Source organism: Lactuca virosa, chromosome 6, assembly GCF_052849685.1.
Source record: "Lactuca virosa cultivar CGN04683 chromosome 6, Lactuca_virosa_CGN04683_v6, whole genome shotgun sequence".
NCBI classification, from domain to species: Eukaryota; Viridiplantae; Streptophyta; class Magnoliopsida; order Asterales; family Asteraceae; genus Lactuca; species Lactuca virosa.
Genome location: NC_136431.1, coordinates 40,706,169 through 40,729,155, shown reverse-complemented (window position 1 = coordinate 40,729,155; position 22,987 = coordinate 40,706,169). Strand labels below are relative to the sequence as shown.

At 37.8% G+C, this 22,987-nt stretch overlaps 1 protein-coding gene across 2 annotated transcripts; it reads left to right on the top strand.

Annotated features, from left to right (window-relative positions):
* The first annotated feature begins 20,966 nt into the window (after nucleotides 1-20,966).
* Nucleotides 20,967-22,671, top strand: LOC145119060 (RNA-binding protein involved in heterochromatin assembly dri1-like). Of its 2 annotated transcripts, none has more exons than XM_079054700.1 (4): nucleotides 20,967-21,039; nucleotides 21,195-21,602; nucleotides 22,102-22,218; nucleotides 22,318-22,671. In XM_079054700.1, exons 2-3 carry the CDS (start codon nucleotides 21,199-21,201, stop codon nucleotides 22,190-22,192), a joined length of 495 nt encoding a protein of 164 aa, XP_078910826.1. In that variant the 5' UTR covers nucleotides 20,967-21,039; nucleotides 21,195-21,198; the 3' UTR covers nucleotides 22,193-22,218; nucleotides 22,318-22,671. The 2 variants fall into 2 exon arrangements, with proteins under 2 accessions (XP_078910826.1, XP_078910827.1); XM_079054701.1 differs by having other exon boundaries at nucleotides 21,004-21,093.
* Nucleotides 22,672-22,987: the final 316 nt, after the last annotated feature.

The window sequence follows — 22,987 nt, the reverse complement described above, 5'->3', positions numbered from 1 at the left end:
ATTAATTATAAGAGTTATCACTATTTATCAAGAATCAAATTCTTATAAATATTCTATTTGTGTCTTCTTGTTATTGGTGTGACACTATAGATTCATATGTTATTAGTAATATCATTCTAAAATGATTATTTAGCATATAGATCCTTCATATGTATGTTTTATTATTTGTACCAAGGAAATTCTTAAACTTCAAAGTGCCATCACATATCAATTCTCGGATAAAGTGATACCTCATCTTGACGTATTTCATTCTTCCATGAAACATCAGATTCTTCGCAATGTGAACTGCACTCTAGTTATCACAATGTAGGAAGCAATCCTCTTGATCTAACCCTAACTTTGAAAGGAAGTTCTTTAACAATATAAGCTCGTTGCTAGCTTTTGTTCTAACTATATACTCAACTTCGGTGGTTGAAAGAGCTACACTCTTCTTTAGTATTGAAATCCCATTGATTTATGTTCCTCTAACTGTAAATACATAACTGGTTCTGATTTTCCCAAAATCCACACAACCCCATAAATGCACATCAATGAAGCCTTCTAGGATGACCATTTGTTTTTTTTTGAAACATAAGGCTACATCTGAGGTTTCTTTTAAGTGCCATAGCAGCAACTTAACTCTTTCCCAATTCTCCTTTCCCGGATTCAAGATTAATATGGTCATAACTCCCACAACCTGATTAATGTTTGGTCGAGTGCAAACCATTGCATACATTATGATACCAACCACATATACGTAAGGGATCTTTTCTATTTCTACATTCTCTTCTTCTGTCTATGGGGACTGACTCCTTGAAAGTTTCAAGTGACTTCCATGTGGTGTGCTCCTCGCCTTAGCATATTCCATACTGAACTTTTCTAATACCTTCCTGATGTACTTTTGTTAGGAAAGTTTTAGAGTAGCCAAAGATCTATCTCTGACTATGCTCATGTCAATGATTTGATTAGCAACTCCTAAGTCCTTCATCTCGACGTCACTAGACAACTGCTTCTTCAACTTATTGATCTCTTGCATGTCGGACCCAACTACCAACATGTCATTAACATATAACAAAAGGATGATATAAAAGGAACCAAACTTCATCAGGTAACAATAGTGATCAATCTTATATCTCATGTACTCACTCCTCTTCATAAAGTTATCACACTTCAAGTACCACTTTGTTAGATCTTGCTTCAACCTATACATACTTTTCTTCTAGTCGCGCACCAAGTTTTCCTTTACAGAAACTTGAAAACCTCTTGTTTGTGTCATATATATATATATATATATATATATATATATATATATACATATATATATATATATATATATATATATATATATAGAGAGAGAGAGAGTGTGTGTGTGTGTAGGTTACCATTCTAAAATTGTTGTCTTTACATATAGCTACTCTATATGTAATTCTTTTTCAGCCACTATACCAAGGACCGTTCTGATCATGGTCATCTTTACAACCAGAGATAAGATTTCGTTGTAGTAAATTCCCTCCTTTTCTTGGAATATTTTCACCACCAACCTCTCTTTATACGTCTTGCTACCACCAATCTCATCGTCAACCTTGAATACCCACTTCTTTCGTAGTACGTTATTCATTGTTGGTAACTTAACAAAAGACCAAGTCTTCTTCATGCAAGTGAGCTCAACTCATCCTTTATTGCCTTCTTCCAATGTATGGAGTATTTTATCCTCAAGGCTCAGGATACTTATCTGGTTCTCCATCTTCGGCAAGCAATATGTAATCTGTTGATGGAGAGTATCTTACTGGAGGCCTCCTCTCTCGGGTAGATCTTCAAGGAGTAGCCGAAGGTATTGTATCGATGGATTTTCTCCCAAGGTCTTTGGCTTTGTTTCCATAACTAGAGGCTTCATTTCCTTCAATAGAGGCTTCACCCACAATCTCTACATCATCTTTGGTTTCATTTTAGCTCCCACAACCTCCAACTTCTTTGTATCTTCTGAAAGAATTTGCAATTTCTTTATTAGATATTTCATTGAACACAACTTGATCTCTATCTTCAATTCTCTTGATTCGGCCCAAGGATGTTTCTAGATCATCTTTACAGATAGAATTCTCATTGAATGTCACATCACAGATTCAAATAACCTTATTGTTATACTTTTCCCAAAAATGGTACTCTATGTCATCCAAAGCATGGCTAATAAAGAATCGGTTCTTCGCCTTGGCCTCTAGCTTATATCTTATTCCATCTTTGATTTTTATGTATGAGACACATCAAAAACTTTTTAAGCATGTGAGAGGCATCTCACGACCTTTCCATTCCTCTTTTGGAATTTTGAACCCTATAGGGACCGAGGGTCATCTAATGATTAAGTAGGTTGTAGTGTTAAAAATATTTGCCGAAAATTGTTTTGGCAACTATGAATGAAGCCTCATACTCTTCTCCTTTTTAGTCAGTCTCTGACTTTAGGCATTTGAATTTGATATATTTTTTTTTCATTCTAAACAACAACCTTCCACTTCTTAAATGTGATGAAGACCTCAAATTTATTTTTAAGTTAATATTTACACCTTTTTCTGCAATCATCTTCGAAAGTAGCGTAATACCGAGACCCTCTTGTAGAAAGGACATAGGTAGATCCATACATGTACAAATGAACAAGTTTTAACTTCTTGGCCTACACTACTTTTCCCATCATAAAAAATGTAACCCCCAGTTTTTTTCCAAGAACAAATGAATCATAAAAGTCCATATCACACTTCTCAACTCTGGAATTCTGCCTTTGGAAGCCAGCATCTTCATTCCTTTCTCACTCATGTGACTAAGCCTCTAGTTCCACAAGTTAGAGGCCTCTATTTCTCAAACTACTAAATGGATCTTATATGAAGAGACTTCTACCATATACAAGATTATTTTATTCTTTCATTGGGCTAATACTAAGTCCCCCTTTGTTACTTTCCACTGGTAATCTGAATTCAATATGGTTCCCTTCATCATATAATTGCCATACTGATATCAACATCCGCTTCAGATCCGTAATATATTTGACATTCTTTAATATCCACTTTGATCCTAAGGTAGTCTTGAGGACAACATCCTCAAATCTTGTGATATAATTTTAATGTTTGCAATTCTTCTTAACATCTCAATATTAGATTGCATGAAACAAAGCACCTGAAACCATGGTCAAGGAATCAATCGAACTCTCTATACAACATAAAAGTGCATCATCACAATTTGCTACCATCTTGACTTCCGTCTTCCCTTTCTTGGATGAAGGCTTTGTGCATGGATTCTTAAATTGTTAACTTTCTTTGTAATCCCAATAGGTGATGCATTTCATGATATTAGAATATCCTTTTTTTCTTGACTTCTATCTTCCTCTACCATCTCCTCTTCTGTTAGACCTTCGACCTCTATCCTCGGTGCTAAGAAATCTGTTGAAGCACTCCCAAACAATCCATATGTGAATACCATCTCCTAGGATCAAGTCGCATAATGCATTTGAATGTGAACTTAGTGGTTCTGAATGAACTAATAACTGATGTGACCGTACCATACCAACTCGAGAAAAGATGATAAAACAAATAACTCCTACACTTTATCTTTGAATCCAATATCAACATATGTTAGTCTTGGTATTATGTTGAACTCGTTCACATGATCTGTTACTGAGTCGACTTCCTTCATCTCTGTGTTGACCAATTGTCTGATCAAGAAACTTTATTAGCCGCGGAAGGTTTTTTGTACATGTTAGACAATGCATTGGTCAGCCCAAAGGTTGTTCTTTTATTCACAATGTTGTGTGCAAGGTTATTTACCAATGACTACTTGACTACACCAAGTGCTTGTCGATCTAACAGATCCCAAACTCTTGCTTCATGGCTTATGGTTTCCTTCCACTCAATGGTAGGTGTAACTTCTTATGCTAGAGATAGTTTTCAATTTGCATCTTCAAAAAGCCAAAATTGTGACCTTCAAATTTGTTGATCTTAATCTTCCCTTATTTAACCTGGCTCTAATACTAGTTGTTAGGATGAAGGACTTCAACAAAAGCTATCTAGATGATTAAAAATGTAAAAGATTGAAATAAGAACACAAGGATTTAAATGGTTCACTTGATGAGAGTAATGACGTTGTGTCCATTGTAGAACTAGAAAGCAATTTTATTGATAATCTTCATAAACGACATACATTAGGGTTACAATCAATGAGACTATTTATATAGAATGTTTGAACTAAAATTTCTCCTGGACTAAGTCAATAGACCCATGACGTCAGCGACATAAGCTGGCCCGTGAAGGTACAAACTTGGTTTCCAAAAAAACTGGATGACCATAGGTTTCACTTCTCCTCTGCTAGCAACCTCTTATCCTCTCAACGTCCTATATCCTCAAGACTCTACTGACAGAGGCATCTACTAATGATAGAAGAATATAATAGCGATAGAAGTCTTTAATGCCGATAGAAGCTTATAATACCGATAGAAGGCTCTAATGTTGATAGAAGGCTCTAATGCCTTTATCTTAGATTAGTCTCCACATCTCACCAAATCCATCACATCCTTACAAACGGTGGCCAAAACTTCCCAAGAATTGGAAATTAAATCCGTCCGGACCAGAGATTTGTATTTCTTGGTTCATAACTATTTGTCTTGAAAATACGATATGTTAACTTTCTTGTTGTAAGTTTATGTTTAAGAAAGAATATCTTTTTGAAACGATAAAATACATATATCTAAAAACAAATCTTAACTCCACTGGGACTATGATTTTGAAACGATAAAATACATGCATCTAATAACAAATCTTAACTCCACTATATTAGATTGAAAATTGAATAATATCGGTTGAACAAAAACAATACTGAACATATTCTTCTTCAATATGGAATTAAAGGGGTCAATTTAAGTACATAATGGTATGGTCAAAGGGTTTTTTTTCTATAAAAAACATAGCTCTTTGAATAAACATTAATTTATTGCCTTGCTTAGAGGTGACATTATGTAGTCTTTTGCTTTAATGTAGGCCATCTTGGTCTGGTTTACTTAAGCTTGTGAAAGCTTATAATTTTAGTAGTTATATATGGATTCAAAATCTCTTTAAAATCCAATTAGAGAGCCAACCTTTTAGGGGTTTAAACAAATTAGAAGATATTTGCACTTTATGTATTTCCTCAATTTTGATTTCATTGTCTTAATACATCAAACTTCAAATTATATAATTGATATCATTCAATATATGGAAAGGAGTTAGTCGTGCGTGATAATATATTAGAAACCTTAATTCTAATTAAACTATTAGACGATTATTTTGATGGATTCCTTTGTCAAATATATTCCAAGAATCAAAACTTATGATGTTTCCTTGCAAAGGAATGGATCTCCTCCTTATAATAAAAAAAAAAAAGAAAAATAAAAAACTTCATCACAATGAAATAGAAATTATACGAATGTATTTCGTATTCTAAGAAAGTAAGAATGAAGGTCATTCTCGGAAAATGGAAGCAGAATTTTTTGGTTTATGTAGCATTTGTGTTCATGCACTCAAGAACCCTTAAAAGAAGCTACACCATGATTAGCTTTATCAAACTCCATGGGATTTAAATAATCAAGCATCCAACTCGATCGTTTCATGTCTCAGTTTAACCGACTCTCTTTCTTTACAACAAAGTAATTCAATAGAGAACTAACAAAAATCTAAAAACCAAAAAACAAAGGAATTGATATTAAATGTCGGAATGCAAAGTATCAATAACCGGAAATATATAGAAAAAAAAATCTTATTATTTTGAAAAGATTAACGATTAAGTCCCAAAATAAAAATTGAATGTAAAAGCCCAAAAACCAACAAATTTCTTCATTTTAGTCCATTTTGTTCTAGTTACGAGGTCATGAAACTAAATGGTCTATTTTTCCAAAATAATGAAACTTTTCTATAAGTTTTCTTAAAAAAATTTATATAATGTATAAACGTATTTTTATTTATGTATATGTAATTATGTATTTCTAAGTATTTTTACATATTCTTATATGTTTTTTTACGTATTCGTGTATTTCTTTAAGATTGTTATATAGTTTTTTTATTTTATTTTACGTTTTTTATGTATTTTAAATATATACACATATACTTTACATATTCATAAGATTTTTTAAGATTTTTTACGTACTTTTATGTATTTTGGTATGTTTTTCACGTATTAATGTATTTTTTAAGTTTATTGTGTATTTTTTTACATATTTTATGTATTTTAAATGCATAAATGTATTTTTTACGTATTTATATGTATTTTTTTAAATTATTTTTTATGTATTTTTATATATTTTTTTATGTATTTATGTATTTTTTTAATTCAAGTTTCATTGTAAATAAATAAAAGAAAAGCAATAAAGTACTTAAAAAACAAACATTTTTCAAAAACGATAGTTAGCACTCAATGCCATTTTTGTTGGTAATTCTTCCATTCTTTCTTGAATTTAGTTTGTAGATGAACAAAGTTTATGAATATATTGTCGTTAATAAAATTATTCTTAAATTCTGATTATTTACAAACTAAATTCAAGAAAAAAAAATGTAAGAATTTGCCTGCAAAAATTGCATTGATTGCTAATGACCATCTCTGAAAAATGTTTGTTTTGAAGTACTCTAGTGTTTTTTTTTCATTTACAAGATTTAATAGCCGGCTTACAATGAAACTTCAAGTAAAAAATGCCATAAATACATAAATAAAACATATGCCAAAATACATAAAAATACTTAAAATATACATATAAATATGTAAAAAGTACATAAAAATACTTAAAAATACATAAATATGTGAAACAATATACCAAAATACATAAAAATACATAAGAATACTAAAAAATTAATATAATTACGTAAATAATATGTTTATACATTCAAAATACATAAAACAACATAAAAACAACTTTATAAAAACTTTAAAAAAATACATAATTATGTAAAAAAAAATACATCAAAAATACGTAAATACATGCAACAAATATACCAAAATACATAAAAATATGTAAAACTACCTAAAAATTCATATAAAGATGTAAAAAAATTACACTTATATAATTAAAATACATAAAAAACATAAAATAAACTATATAAAAAAACTTTAACAAAATACATAAATACATAAAGGATCCGCCACCACATTCGCTTTGCGGCTTAAAGCATCCGCCATCTGAAGACCCAGCCGACTTGCGGCTCAAAGCATCCGCCACCACATTCGCTTTACCCGGATGGTAAAGGATCTCGCAGTCATAATCCTTGACTACGTCCAGCCACATGCGCTGCATCATGTTCAGGTTCAGTTGATCCATAATGTGCCTCTCAAACTCTTATGATCCGTGTAGATGGTACATTGGACCCCATAAAGATAATGCCTCCAAATCTTGAGGGCAAAAACCACTACCCCCAACTCCAGATCATGTGTGGGATACCTCGTCTAGTGTGGCTTCAGCTCCCACGAAGCATATGCTATCACCCGTCCTCTCTGCATGAGGAGCGCCCCTAAACCAGTGATGGAAGCATCACAGAATACCACTAAATCCTCAATTCCCTCTAGGAGGGTCAAAACCGGGGTCTCACATAATCTCTATCGAAGGGTCTCAAATGCTGACTGCTGCTTAGGACCACACCGGAAATCCACCCCCTTCCTCGTCAGACGAGTGAGGGGTACTGCAATCTTGAAGAAATCCTAAATGAATCTTCAATAGTACCCTGCCAACCCCAAGAAACTCCTGATATCCGAGGGAGATTTCGGAACCTCCCACTACATCACCGCCTCGATCTTGGCCGGATCGACCAATATCCCGTCCTGGTTAACAAGGTATCCAAGGAACTGAACCTCTCGTAACCAAAACTCGCACTTCGAGAACTTAGCATAAAGTCGTTCTCGTCTCAAAACCCCCAGAAGCTTACGAAGATGCTCCTCGTGCTGCTATCTAGTCTTGGAATACACCAAAATATCATCAATAAACACAATAACCGAACGATCGAGCATCGTTCGGCATACCCGATTCATCAAATCTATAAATACCGCAGGCGCATTGGTGAGCACGAATGGCATCACCACGAACTCGTAATGACTATAACAAGTCTGGAACATGTTCTTCTCCATTTCCTCCTCTCTCACCCTAACCTGATGGTACTCGGACCTCAGATCTATCTTGGAGAACCAAGATGCACCCTGCAACTGATCAAAGAGGTCATCAATCCGCGGAAGGGGATAACGGTTCTTCACCGTTAGCTTGTTCAACTCCTAGTAATCAATATACATCCGGTGCGAACTATCCTTCTTCTTGACGAATAAAATCGGCGCTCCTCACAGAGAACTACTCGGTCGAATGAATTGATTGCCTAGCAGCTCCTGCAGCTGAGATGACAACTCTTGCATTTCAGGCGGTGCCAAGCGGTACGTCGCCTTGGAAATCGGGGCTACACCTGGCACGAGGTCAATCCTAAACTTGATTTGCTTCTCAGGAGGCACACCAGGTAACTCCTCAGGAAATACATCGGTAAACTCCCTGACAACCGCGACCTCTGAAACTGAAACCTAATCCCCAACACGCTTATCCACCACATAAGCCAAATAACCCGTACACCCTTGCTGAATATATTGTTGAGCCCTGGCTACAGAACAAAACCCTGAACCCATCCTGGTGCCCTCTCCATAGATAACCAGTTCTCCCCCACTTGGCGTTTGAACTATGACGCGCTGGCCCTTACAATCAATCATATCACCGAAACGGCTCAGCCAATCCATACCCACAATCACACAGACACCCCCCACGAGGATAGGGATCAAATCGATCAGATAAGGCACCCCGAAAATCTCCAGAATACAACCCTGATATACCGATGATGTAGAAACCCCGTGTTCGTTGGCGATAGAGACTCGCAACGGACACTCTAACTCCCCAATGGACATATCAAAATCCCTACTGAACGATCGAGACACAAATGACCGACTCGCACCTGAGTCAAACAATACTAGCGCATGCAAAGAGTTCACTAGGAACGTACCAGTCACAACATCTGGAGCTGCTCTGGCCTCCTCTGCAGTAAGATGGAAAGCGCGACCTCAAGCCCTTGGGGGCTCCAACCTACCCTGACTCCCATCAGTGATCCCCAAAGTAGCCAGCGCCGGAGCCTGCACCGGCCTAGCAGCAAGCGATGGACAGTTAGCCTTCACATGGCCAACCTAGTCGCAATGATACCAAATCCTGGAACTGAGTGATGGAGCCTGCTGGCAGCAATCCCTCACCATATGGACCTGCCGGCTACAATTATAGCACCCAAATGATGATCGGCAAGCACCCTCATGCACCTTGCCCCACTTCCACAAGTGTGTCCCTTACGACCCCTAGACCTGACATCAACGACCTTAAACTGCTTTGGCGCAGGCTGCGACTGCGCCGGGGCCGGTCTCTGCTCCCTTGTTTGCAAATCAATCTCAATCTCATGCCACCTGGCAGCCTCCTGCATCTCTAACAATGTACCATAGCTCTGAGTAGAAACAAACTGTATGATCTCCGTCTTGAGCATGCTCAAGTAACGGATCATCTGAGCATGCTCAAATGCAACAAACTCAAGACAGAACATAGCCCACTTCGTTAACATCTTTGTGATCTTCGTCACAATCTTAGAACCCTGCCTCAAATTAGGTACTCCTGAGCCAACCTCTCTCGTTCCACCAGCAGAACATATTGGGAGCGGAACATCTCAGAGAACTGCTCCCAAGACACATTAGCTCTCTGCTCAGCAACATATGAACTAGTAGCAAGCCTCCACCAATCCTTCACCCCGGTCTTGAGAAGGTACAGAGTGCACCTGACCTTCTAGTCATCTGGACAAGAGCAAGTGAAGAGACATCCCTCCACATCAGATAGCCACCTCATGGAAATGATCGGGTCATGCACCCCATCGAAAGTCGGGGGCTTCGTATTATCGAAGTCCCGATACTGAAAAACCCGACCCGATCCAACCCCTACAGTCGCAACGGCTGCAGTAGCTGCAGCAACAACAACTTCAGACAAAGCAGCATATCACTCATCAAAGTACTCTATCATGGCGGTCTTGATAGACCCAAAAATCTCTGGAAACTGAGCTTAGAAATTACCAACAACCTCCTCATACAGGATCTCCCTGATCCTGTCATCCAAAGCAACTAGCTCACCCTGACGGCCAGCTCCTGATCCCGACCGGATCCTGCCTCAAATCGACGCGTAGTCACCATACTGAAAATAAACCAGGAGGATATCAGATAACACACATATCATAACTTGGAACCAACTCCCAACATAGCCCTAGGGGTTGTGACTTCCTTGCTACGCGTACGGGTCCTGTGCTTTCAGTAGTACGGACCCATACTACCTTCCACACCTACCCGTATTTGTCTCAGAGGATTATCACAACACCCTAACAATACTCTCTAGCATACTCATATGGTCAATCCTTAGACCCTAGAGGAAAGCTATATATATCTAAAAAATGGCCGGCTGATCCCACAACACTCATCTATGAAACTTCCACCAACCCTGCAGCACTCATGTATTCTAGCCATACATTACACTGAACCCTATAGACAGTCGAATATCTGATCCTACCCTAAGCCCTTCATCAAACAAGAACAAGCAATAAGGCCAGACCAAACATTTTCAGGCTATAAAATCTTAGTTATGCATGACCATGATGCATACACTAAGTAACTACAGTAATGATGTCAATTCCATTAGAGAAGAACCATAGGCTATCAGGCACCATATAATCAGGCAATTCTATCATGCAAAATCCTAAAGATTCCTAGCCTATCGCTAGCATGTTGTTCTAACATATCACAATATCAAATAAAAATATGGTATTTTGGGGTCAACTTACTGGCTTCGGTTGATCGTTCACATCTTATCTTCCTTGATTATTTTGAAAACCATTTGAAAAAATCATTTTAAATTATTTTTCCCTAGTTTGAGACTAGATTCACACGAGTGTTCCTCCAATTCACTCAAACCAAGCCTCTGATACCAACTTGTAACATTCATAAAATTCATGAAAAATTTAAATTTTTATAACAACCCAAAAATCATCATTGTTTACAAATAGTTTTCAAAACAGGTTCAATATCAGAGAAATCCCAAAATCATGAAAACAAAACATGAGGAGGTGTACGATCACGCCTTCGCCTTTCAGTGATCCTCTAAGGTACCTGAAACATAATAAAAAACTGTAAGCCCAAAGCTTAGTGAGTTCCCCCAAAAAACCAATACATAAGCAAATAGCACACAAAAATAATAACAGCATGCAATGGCTCCATAGCTAACAGAGTGGATTACCCCTGAGCCTATAACATAAGTCTGGCTTGCCCCCTGGGCCCACAACTTATGTCTGGCTTGCTCCCCAGCCTGATCAGTCCTCATACTGACTACTACTAAGCCCTCAGTACGAGTCTACCATGCCCTTCCCGACCCTCAACTCGTATCTGGAATGCTCATGAGCCCTCAGTATGAGTCTTGCATGCCCTCCCTAGCCCTCAACTCATAACTGGTATGCTCTAGGGTTTGTTGGCTACTACACAGAGCTGTACAACCTCAACCCAACCCATACAATATGTTGACATATAACTAATAATATCATATACAAATAAACAGACAGTATCACAGGTAGTCCTACTGATCTACCAAACTACCATATCAAAACTAGCATGAATATCTAATCCATACTCAATATATCAACAATATCAGGTTATCAAACCAATGGGCCGGCCTTGGTGCCTTCGAACCGAAATTACAGTGAGGAAGACTCACCTCACAAGCAACAGAGAACTGATAAGGCCTGACTCCGAATCTCAGCTCTCAACTCAAATGCCTACAACCACCAAGTGACCAATTCCATCAAAACCCAATAATACCCAAAATACCCTTATAAGTCAAACTTGGTCAAACATGGTCAACTGGTCAAACCCATAAACCAACTGAGTCAACCCAGCCGAATCAACCCAACCAATTCAACCTTAGCCGAGTTAACTCGAAAATCGCTGAACCATGCGAGTACGCAGAGCGTACTCCGGAGGTACGCGCAACGTACACAAGCCTCGCATTGAATGTATTACGGGGACGTTAACTGAGTACGTGGGGCATACCCTCGCAGAGCCCAAAACTTCATTAAGTGCTTAATGGCTTAAGCACTTAAGCCCAAACTTCAGATCCATGGTCCAAATGCACTCCATAGTCATAAAGTATCAAACTTTATAACTTTAAACGTCCAAAATAGTCCTTAATACATGGTCTTAATCCATTAATACCTTCTACAAGAAGCATGCAACCAAACTAGCTAAAGGGACCTCATTTTTATGGCTTAGAACCCTTCCCAGGATCCGAAAGGACAACCCAAAATGTACAAAACCAAACATGCATAACAATAAGACTTTTGGGACAAAAAGAACATCATAAAGCTACCAAAATGAGATCCACGCAAACAAAGCATAAAGGTAACAACTTTTTACCTTCTGGAGCTTCCAAGAAGGTGATGATCCAAGATCCACAAGCTTGCTTCAACTTCTAATCTCCTTGATGCAACTCCTTCTTCCTTAAGCACACAAAGAACACACTTTTATCTTAAAACACTCTCTTATGGGGTTAGGGTTTACAAAAAAACGACTAAAGGTTTTGGAGGCTGAAAGGATGAGGCTAAATGATCCATAAAGGTGTTTGAATACCCCTCAAACCCTAAAAACGAGGGTTTCACTCGGACATAAGTACGCCCAGCGTACTAGGGCGCACCCTAGTACGCTTAGCGTACTCACATGTACGCTCAGTGTACACCTCCCGTTCCAAAATTACCATTTTGCCACTAGGGCTTCTTAGGGCCACATCCTTACAATCCAAGGACCAAAATGACATAATTTAAAACCAAAGGAAGGATTTGAAAATACCTAAAACCCAGGATGTTACAGAGATGAAGGTGGCAAACGCTTGAGTTTGTTTGGTCATTGGAGGTACCAGGGGAATTTTATTATCGCAAAGGTTGAAGATGGTTAGAATTTAGAGATCCTTCAGACGATGGGAAGTTGGAATGAAGATTCGCCAGATCAGAGCAAGGGTTATGGTCATTGTCACCAGCGTTAAGGACTTTAGGATTTGGTGATGTATCATGGGAATCGATTGGGGTTATCGGGCTTGTTGAGAGTTCGAGGAGTATTCATTTGGCTTTCAAGAGTTGTGCGATCACCGAGATTGGCTAGTTATGGAACGCTAGTATTGGTAAGCACAGGTCGTCGACGGTTTGAATTATAAGGAGGTAAGATGAGTTGGGGATCCATCAAATTTTATTAGTTGGGAGAGCTTCGACGAATCCAAGTGGGGGAGTATCGTTCAAAATTATGGGAGTTGGATCAGATGTGAAACTAGGGTAAGTTCCACATCCCACTCAGGAGGGGATATGACTCAAGTGGTCGTCTGGATTGAAGTTGTGTAAGTTAGGAGTCCAGGAAAATTCCAACAGCTGGTTGGCATCCTTTTTTTGATGTATAGCAGGCGTATGGATGGATCCAGGTTGAGGGTTGTGTTATAGCCTCGCTGCCTGTTCTTGTTTGATGAAGGATTTAGGGTTCGAAGCATGACCTGAACACCTGATTGGAATTCAGTTGGATGCAGGTTCGACTCAGGATGATTGGGGTTGATATGGTATAGGTGTGGTAAGACCATGGGTGGTAACTATGGCGGGTTTGACGTGTCGTATGAATATGGGGTGGCCGTAGCATTCATTGGATTGACAGATAGTATGGAAGTGTCGTATGTGACATCCCCATTTTCACGGCCAGAAAAGAACGATTTGTTTATGCTTTATTTTGAAAATCAGAGTATCTTTTAAAGAAATGTGTTGCGGAATTTGTTCCCAGAAAAACATGATAAATACGTTATCAAATCATTTCCAAAGAAATGTATTTCATTCATTTTCAAAACATTGGGATGTCATCGTCAATACAAAAACATAAGCATAAACAGAACTTACATTCATTTACACTAGTGATCTACATCTCTTTTAAATTTCTCAGTGTAAAGTAGCTTCATATCGACACCTGTGATACAAATAAGCTTGAGTGGGTCAGGTTGGGAAACCTGGTGAGTACATAGGGTTTTCAACCCATAATAATATAACTATTATGTTTAAACAATCAAACAATCAACCCAATTACCCATCCCCATTTTCTTCATTTAATATTCCCTAAAGAATTATCTTAAGGGTCATCTCCTATGTCGTATTTACCTCTCATCTCTTTACATCACATTTCCTTATATGTTCGTTCCTAAGGCATGAATACGTAGTTACAACATCGCCTGAACTCGTAATTCGTAGTAAGGGTTAGAGTATCATCACATGAATACGCAGTCACAACATCGCCTGAACTCGTAATTCATAGTAAGGGTTAGAGTATCATCACATGAATACGCAGTCACAACATCGCCTAAACTCGTAATTCATCACCTACAGGTTATAAGTCTGCTGGTGTTTCCACGGGGTTGTCTAGAATAGTCTGTGGTCGCCATCTATACTCTGGTAGGTGACTACATCTCCACATTGACGGTCAAGGTTATGGTATCTTACATCCTACGTCACTGATTCATCATCACCTAATTATCATCACCTTCCTATCTTCACCTATCTCTCATCATTTTATTTCATCACACATACCAACTATTATATCTACCCATGCTATACCCAACACATTTTGTAGATATAAAATACATATATAGTTTAAATCATTTAAAATATGTATAAAATCGTTCATCCATTATAGACAGCAAGTACTCAGATAATATGCACACATAGCACGTAATTTATGTTAAATACTTCATATCTATGTGTAAGATGAAAGTAACTATGCACTCACCTGATAAGGTGGTGATTCTGAATTCGGACAGCGCTTCATTACTTCTTAAAACAATTTCCCTCGACAAAACCTAGTATCATTACCAGTAGGGTTTAGCTCAATATTCACCGAGACTAATTAATAGTCTAGCTATTATTATTATTATTATTATTATATAAGTGTTAAACAACACTATATAACTCATAATAATAGCTCAAATAATTATTATAAGGTCCTAATAACATTACTATATTAAAACATAAGCTATACTAAAGATAGGTTAGGCGTAGCGCACTTACAGCGGGTTTTTTCTCAAAAACCCGTTGTAAGTGCGCTACGCCTAACCTATCTTTAGTATAGCTTAATGTTATTAGGACCCTATAATAATTATTTGGGCTATTATTATTACTTCTTAATAATATCCCATCAAAAACTCATTTTTGATGCTCATTGTCTCTAAATTGACTAGCCCGGATCTAAGGGCGTTACAATTATCTCCCCCTTAGGATAAATAACCCTTACTATGAATTACGAGTTCAGGCGATGTTGTAACTATGTATTCATGCCTTAGGAACGAACATATAAGGAAATGTGATGTAAAGAGATGAGAGGTAAATACGACATAGGAGATGACCCTTAAGATAATTCTTTAGGGAATATTAAATGAAGAAAATGGGGATGGGTAATTGGGTTGATTGTTTGATTGTTTAAACATAATAATTATATTATTGTGGGTTGAAAACCCTATGTACTCACCAGGTTTCCCAACCTGACCCACTCAAGCTTATTTGTATCACAGGTGTCGATATGAAGCTACTTTACACTGAGAAATTTAAAAGAGATGTAGATCACTAGTGTAAATGAATGTAAGTTCTGTTTATCCTTATGTTTCTGTATTGACGATGACATCCCAATGTTTTGAAAATGAATGAAATACATTTCTTTGGAAATGATTTGATAACGTATTTATCATGTTTTTCTGGGAACAAATTCCGCAACATATTTCTTTAAAAGATACTCTGGTTTTCAAAATAAAGAATAAACAAATCGGTCTTTTCTGGCCGTGAAAATGGGGATGTCACATCGTAAGTCTGCGATGGGATCCTAGTATTCACCACATTGAGTTAGACTATTGTTGGGGTGGTCATTAGTATAAAGGAGGATTAGCGTGTGCCTTGGGAAAGGCGGACAGTGGGGTTGGAGAGCATCTCTCTGTTTTAGGGAGAGGACCATTGGGGCCCGAGGCGAGGTTAGGCCTATGTAGCTCTCGATGGGGTGACACCCATGGGCATGATCCGTTCGTTGGTATAGACTGGGTGAGACCTTTTAGCGAGGCCCGCATGATTATGGTAGTACAGGTGAGACCTGGTAGAGACCGTTTGCGTCAAGGTATTGGATCATGGTTTTAGGGGATGTTATGTGGTCAGTGAGTGGAAAGGGGTGATGCATAGGCTAGAGTAGCCTTATCAGTTGGACTCTTAGGAACCTGGTGGCTGAACCAGGTGTGAGGCTGGTAGTCTCACACGTGTATTGGGGATTTTTATATCCTAGTTTAGTGAATGTATGTAGTGAATCAAAAGATTTCGGGTGAATGCTAGTGTAATCATGGGAATTAAGGAATGAAAAATCTTTTTACAACAATATAGGAATTAAGGAATCTATATGCCAAGGGCATCAACTGGAGGGTTCAGGGTCAAAAAGGGATGTTTTCAGTTCGAATGGTAGAAAAAGCCCTTGTGTTTGTGCTTTGGAATGGTTTTGCCTATGTGTAGGTCTGGCAAGTTATAGGATTTCAGAATTTTAGCAGTAACGTATCATTTCGGCAGCAAGGATCGGTCAGTGATTTTGTTTTCTGTGGAAACAACAAGATAATCAAGGAATGGAAGTGTTTTGATCAGTCGGAATACAAAGTGGAATTATAATATCAGTCGGAATACAAAGTGGAATTATAATGTCAGGGAGTCAGACAGGGTTTAGAATTTCGGATTTCAGGCGGAATAGTAATGGTTATTCTTCAGGGGTAGTGGAAGAAGTATTCTAGTTGTCCGGTATGGCTTGGAGGTAGTAAGGAGTGATTTCGAGGACAAAATCTAATTTAAGTGGATGAGAGTTGTATCATCCGTTTTCTTGGATGAATCGAAGTAGGGTTGCAGAGGTCAAAAGGTTAGTTTTTGGAGAAAAAGGGGTCCTCATGACGTGAGGCATGGAGGCTCACGACGTGAGGAGGGCCGCATGAAGATTCCATCCGGGACTGAGCTCATGACGTGGGCAATAAGAGCTCACGACGTGAGGATCGCTACAGCCGAAGCCCATGAAGTTTTAGGGTTTCCCACGTATTTATGCCCCCTTAAATCGGTTTTAGGGTTCATTTATCAGCCTCCACCTTCCCTAACTCTGAAAAACCATAAACCTAATCCATCTTGGTGATTTTGGATCCATTTTAGTGTTTTGGTGGCTAGACGAGGAAGAAGAAGAAGAAGAGGTTCTAGAGTGCTGGCTCAGCAAGGCGGCTTTATCATCATCATCTTGTGCACATTTTTGACCATTGCATGTAAGTGTCCAAGATCCATTCTTTATGAGCTCAAATTGATAGATCTAAGTTCTAAGCTCCTATTTGCATGTTTATGTGGGATTGCATGCTTGGGATCCATAAAGTTGGAAACTTTATGGATCAATGAGTCATTCTATATGATTTAGTCTTATGGATCTGAAGTGTGGTTAAAATTTATGAATCTCGTTTGAGTTTGGGGCCATTTATTTTTATTTTGACCTAAGATGGGTTTAGGACATGCTTGGGTCATGCATGTCCATCAAGTAATCGTTTTTATTAGCCTTTGGAGTCCTTCTTAGCTTCTGAAATAAGTAGGATTGAAGGCTTAATGGATTAAGGACTTAAAAGTTAGGTTTTTAGCCTCAGACTGTTCTCACGACGTGAGACACAAGGTCTCACGATGTTAGAAGCGTTTGGTCCCATTTCTGGTCATCTGCTTGGGGCTCACCACGTGAGAAAGGCTTCTCACGATGTGAGGGTAGCCCCGTTGACTTTCCTTTGAATGAGTTGGTTAGGTTGAATCGTGATGAGTTGGGATCTGATTGAGTGAGCTCTCACGACGTGACCAAGGCTGGTCACGACATGAGATGTGGTTATTGAGCTTTTGGGCCTTGTTGGGCTCAAGTTTTATGTATGTGGGCCTTGTTGGTTATTAGGCCCATTTGGGGATTTAGGTAACTTTTAGGAATATTGGACCTCCTTGGGTTAGGCCTAAGATGGGTTTTGGGCCAATTAGGAAGTTGGGCCATAATGGGCTTCTGATGCTATTGGCGGGCCTCAGATTTTGGGCCAAGTAAGGAAAGGGTAAAATGGACTTTTACTATGAGTTGTGAACAATCGGACGTGGATCCTAGCTATGGGTTGTGGACCAATTATTAATTTGGTATTATTAGTTAGTGCTAGCGTTGAGGGATTTTCTGGATTGGTAGTCTGAGCTTTTATTTGAGATATTCGGCAGCTTGAGGTGAGTCTTCCTCACCATGTTTAGCAAGTCGGAAGCACCAATGTCAACCTAGGGTTTATTATGTTAGAGTGTTATATGTCTGTGTGACTCTTGCATGTGTACGTGTTCGTATGCTTAGTGGGCGGGGCCCAAAGTTTTTCTGTATGCTATTACTTGTTATACTTGCATGTTTGTATGCTGGGCGGGGCCCGTTATACGAGTTTGGGCGAGGCCCGTTACACTCAGTGGACGGGGCCCGTTATGCGAGTTAGGGCGGGGCCCGTTACACTCATTGGGCGGGGCGCGTTGATTGACAGATCTGTATGTCGGGCGGGGCCCGATGACGGTCAGGGTCCATTATGTGTTTGATATGTATGATATGTGGTATTTTGAGGAAACTCAATAAGCTTTGTGCTTACGATTTTTATGGTTATGGTTTCAGGTACTTTCGGTTCGAAAGGGAAGAGTCCAGCTTGATCGCAACGCATCCACCCATGTTTCCACATTATGATGATTTGGGGGTTGTACTTTGATAACTGTTTTCTTATAAAGTACTTTTGAATATTTAGAAAAAGGATGTTGAATGTTGACTTAAAATATAATTACTATTTTGATTGAATTAAAAATGAATTTTTTACCTTAAAATTGTGGGTTGTTACACTTTGCACGGGCACAAATCTACTATGTGTGTGTGTGTGTGTGTATATATATATATATATATATATATATATATATATATATGTGTGTGTGTGTGTGTGTGTGTGTGTGTGTGTGTGTGTTAGGGTCAAATTATATAGATTTGATGATGCAAAACATGTACATAGCTTTATAGTTATAAAGCTTATTGTTAACAGTAAGTCCCAACTAGGTAAAGTATGCATATTACGACTTAGTAAGCTGAGGTTTTAGACAACTAAGATATCTTTGTGTTGAGTATATTTCCAATATTGTAAGTAGGTTGTTATTAACTTCAGCATGTAGCTTTTGTTATACCTATGTTGAATTTTTAGAATTTTAGTTATTATTATTTATCGTTAAACATATTAGTTATCCTTTTTATTTTAGAGTAGTTATATATGATGTTGAATTCTATTAAAAAAGTTAATTTGTGATTACTATATTGTTTAATGTTGGATAAGATTTTAGTAGAATAATAGAAAATGACATTGGAAGCCGATGAGTTGTAGTGGGCTAGGTTAAATGCCTCAAACATGCACTTGGGGAGCAATATGGTTATACACATGGTGTGAGTCATAAATGTAAAAAGGAATCCACATATTACAATTTCACATGTACAATGAAAGCTATATCCAATGTAAAATTTTTTAGAATTAGTCAACAATGCACTGAATTGTTGCAAGAGTTGGTGGCTCGACATCCCAGTTATAAATGGAAACAACCGAAACAATACCACTTTCATCCGTTGCTAGTGTAATCCAATATCTCTCATCAAGCAAATGATGGAGTGATGATGAGAAATGTTCTAGCGAAAAGAATTACTTTGGTTTTAATTACACTTTGAACAATTTTCTACAAAACTTTGAATGTTTTAGTATTACACTTTGAACAATTTTCTATGAAACTACTTTCCTTCAAACGACACACGTTGTCGTTATGAGTGTACCTATCCCGACGATGTGTCGGGATCACAAGTTTTAATAATTCCTTTTAATAATGATGGTTAACGGCGATATCAAACGATGACACGTCGTTGGTAAACCTTGACATATCTGAACGAATATTATCCTCATGTATAGTCATCGGGTCTTCAAGATTGGATATGAATCGAGAGCTTGGATATACATGTTGATTGTGAATTCCTAACTTGGTTCCGAGCTACAATCATAGAAGACTGTCGTTATGACCGTCATATGACATGGCCTTAGGAGTGACCTCTAATGATCAAGTAAATGAAGATGGTCTAGTTAGCAGTGGCGGATCCAAAAAGAAAAGTCAGGGTTTGCACAAATTTTTTATGGGTGACACTACTAGAAAAAACTCATTTCTGAAGGTAATTTCTGTCACCAAATCGTCAATAAATCGATGAATTTACATTACATTCATAATTATTAGATTTTGTGATGGACTGTCAATGGATTTGTGACGGATTTGTAACAGATTTCAAAAAGATTTATAATGGATTTTAGTAAATTTTCAATAAATTTACATTTTACGGGAAAAAATGGGGGTGATATAGGCGACCGTGCAACATAGTATAGCCACCCCTGCCGGCTATGATGAACCATGTATGTGAGACGATAGTGTTGTTTGTTGGTATTAATATATTTGATGTTTATAATATATTTGTTTATATTATAAAAAAATAACATATATAAATTGATTATTTATTTCTTCATAAATATTTATAAATAAATAAATAAATAGGTGTTTGGTCCGACGGTATTACCTGTATTGGAAAGATTGTGATAAAAAAATGTACACTTAGAAATATAAGATTAGGGTGTATCAATAATATTAAATAGTACTTTGGAAAGATTAAGTGTAGATTATAAGTTCCGTTGTTCAAGGGAAGAATATTAAAAAGAGAAAGGTGATTTAGCTTCAGCTTCAACTACAGCTGCCCGAATCTCCTCGAACTTCGAGGCCTTTTTGCATGTATATATATAAACCCTCGCCCACCACCTCCATCACACCGTATTCAGGAATCCCTCAAAAGAAACACACACTTCCTATCCATCACAAGGTCAGACTATACTAGAAATCCTAATCGATTCACACACACACATATTGTATACATGTACTTGATCTAAAATCTCTCTCTCTCTCTCTCTCTCTCTCTCTCTCTATCTATCTTTCTCTCTCTGACTCTCTCTCTCAACATTTGGTTTTGTCGTGTAGAAAGATGAGCAGGCCAGGAGATTGGAACTGCAGGTCATGCCAGCACTTGAACTTCCAGAGGAGGGACTCTTGCCAAAGATGTGGGGAGACGAGGTATGGTGGTGGGGGTGGTGTGTTTGGTGGTAGAGGAAGTATCATCAGCCCTTCAGCATTTGGCTTCACAGGCCCAGATGTCCGACCGGGTGATTGGTACTGCAATGTTGGCAACTGTGGGGCTCACAACTTTGCTAGCCGCTCGAGCTGCTTCAAGTGTGGTGCGTTCAAGGATGAATTAGCTTGTAGTGGTGGTGGTGTTTTTGATGGTGATATGTCACGTGGAAGGGGTTTCGGGTTTGGTGGAGGAAGTGGTGGTGGAGGCGGTGGCAGCAGCCGTTCAGGGTGGAAGTCCGGTGACTGGATATGCGGCAGGTAATATTGATTCGTCTCCTATATATAAACATCTTTAACCACACTACTTAACTGCCACACTTTACACTTTCACATCATTTGCATATATGCATGGATAATGCTCTACGTTGGGATTACTAATAACTTAAGATCATGTGACTATGATAATACCAAGTCCACAATCATGCCAAAATTGTCGCTATTTACATGTAAAGTTTAACTCTATCTACATTTAAAGACTTCAATTCCAATTATTTGCCTCGCATTTTTCAAGTTTTTATTTTTTATATCCACTTTATAGATCCTAAACATACTATCTAGACCATTTTCGGACCTATATTATCCCTAAAGGGTATGCAATTCTTTTGGCAGTTTATATTGGAAAATCTGGACATATCTAGACATGCGGTAGATGAGATCCAAGAACTAGAAAAACATTTGTCAAATTAAGTTTATGGGTGCATGACTAAACTTATAAATTTATTACAGTGTACATTATATAGTGACTTGATTTTTGTAGGCCTGGCTGCAATGAGCACAACTTTGCAAGCAGAATGGAATGTTTTAGGTGCAACGCACCTCGGGAATCGGGTAACAAGTCTCCTTATTAAGCAGGTTGCAGCATTTCCAGTTCCGGGTAAGGCTTTTTCTTTATATTCTCATTAATATCAATCTATAAAATGTTAATATATAAGACACAAAATCTAATTAATATTCGTATGATATAAATTTTCAGGTATCATGGACTTGCTATATATCTACCAAACAGGAAGAGAGATAAGTGATCGATCAGACAGAATCATGAAGAGCATCCAGTTGATAGGAAATTCTAAACTGACCCCCTTTTTGCCCATATCATAATATGCAATCCTATCTTTGATTTTTTTTTTTCCTTTTGTTTTTTTTTTTTTTTTTATTTCAATAGTAATGGTCTTTCGAGCCGCTAGGAGTTTAGGTGAATCATGGTTAATTTAATTACTACAACTCATGTTATATGGCTGATTAATCCCTCATTATGTGAGTTACTTACTTGAGATCGTGTTGTTTGGGGATGGGGTTTATCTAATATTATGGGGTCGTTTTTTCTTCACATGTTATAACTTGAAAACGTACACAAGTGTTGGAATAAAGAAAACAATACCCTTTCTAATTACATGATTAAATTGATTTGAATCATCGCCTTATACGTACATATGCTAGTGTTCTAATTAACTTCTAAATACTAATTAATGCATGTACGTACAAGAACTTATTAAAATTATGGGGCTACTTCTGGTTCCAGTAACCAACATGTGTCCCCTAAATCTTCCATTGTGATTTTCGTTACTCTAAAATTTTAAATATAATATATAATCTATGCATGCCAAGCTAGAGTGCGTATACGTACGTAATGGGACGTGAAATAT

Excerpts from the sequence above, each read along its gene's own strand:
- LOC145119060 (XM_079054700.1), top strand. The coding sequence starts at position 21,199 with ATGAGCAGGCCAGGAGATTGGAACTGCAGGTCATGCCAGCACTTGAAC. Across the intron at positions 21,603-22,101 it reads GGTGACTGGATATGCGGCAG|GCCTGGCTGCAATGAGCACA; the intron begins GTAATATTGATT and ends TGATTTTTGTAG.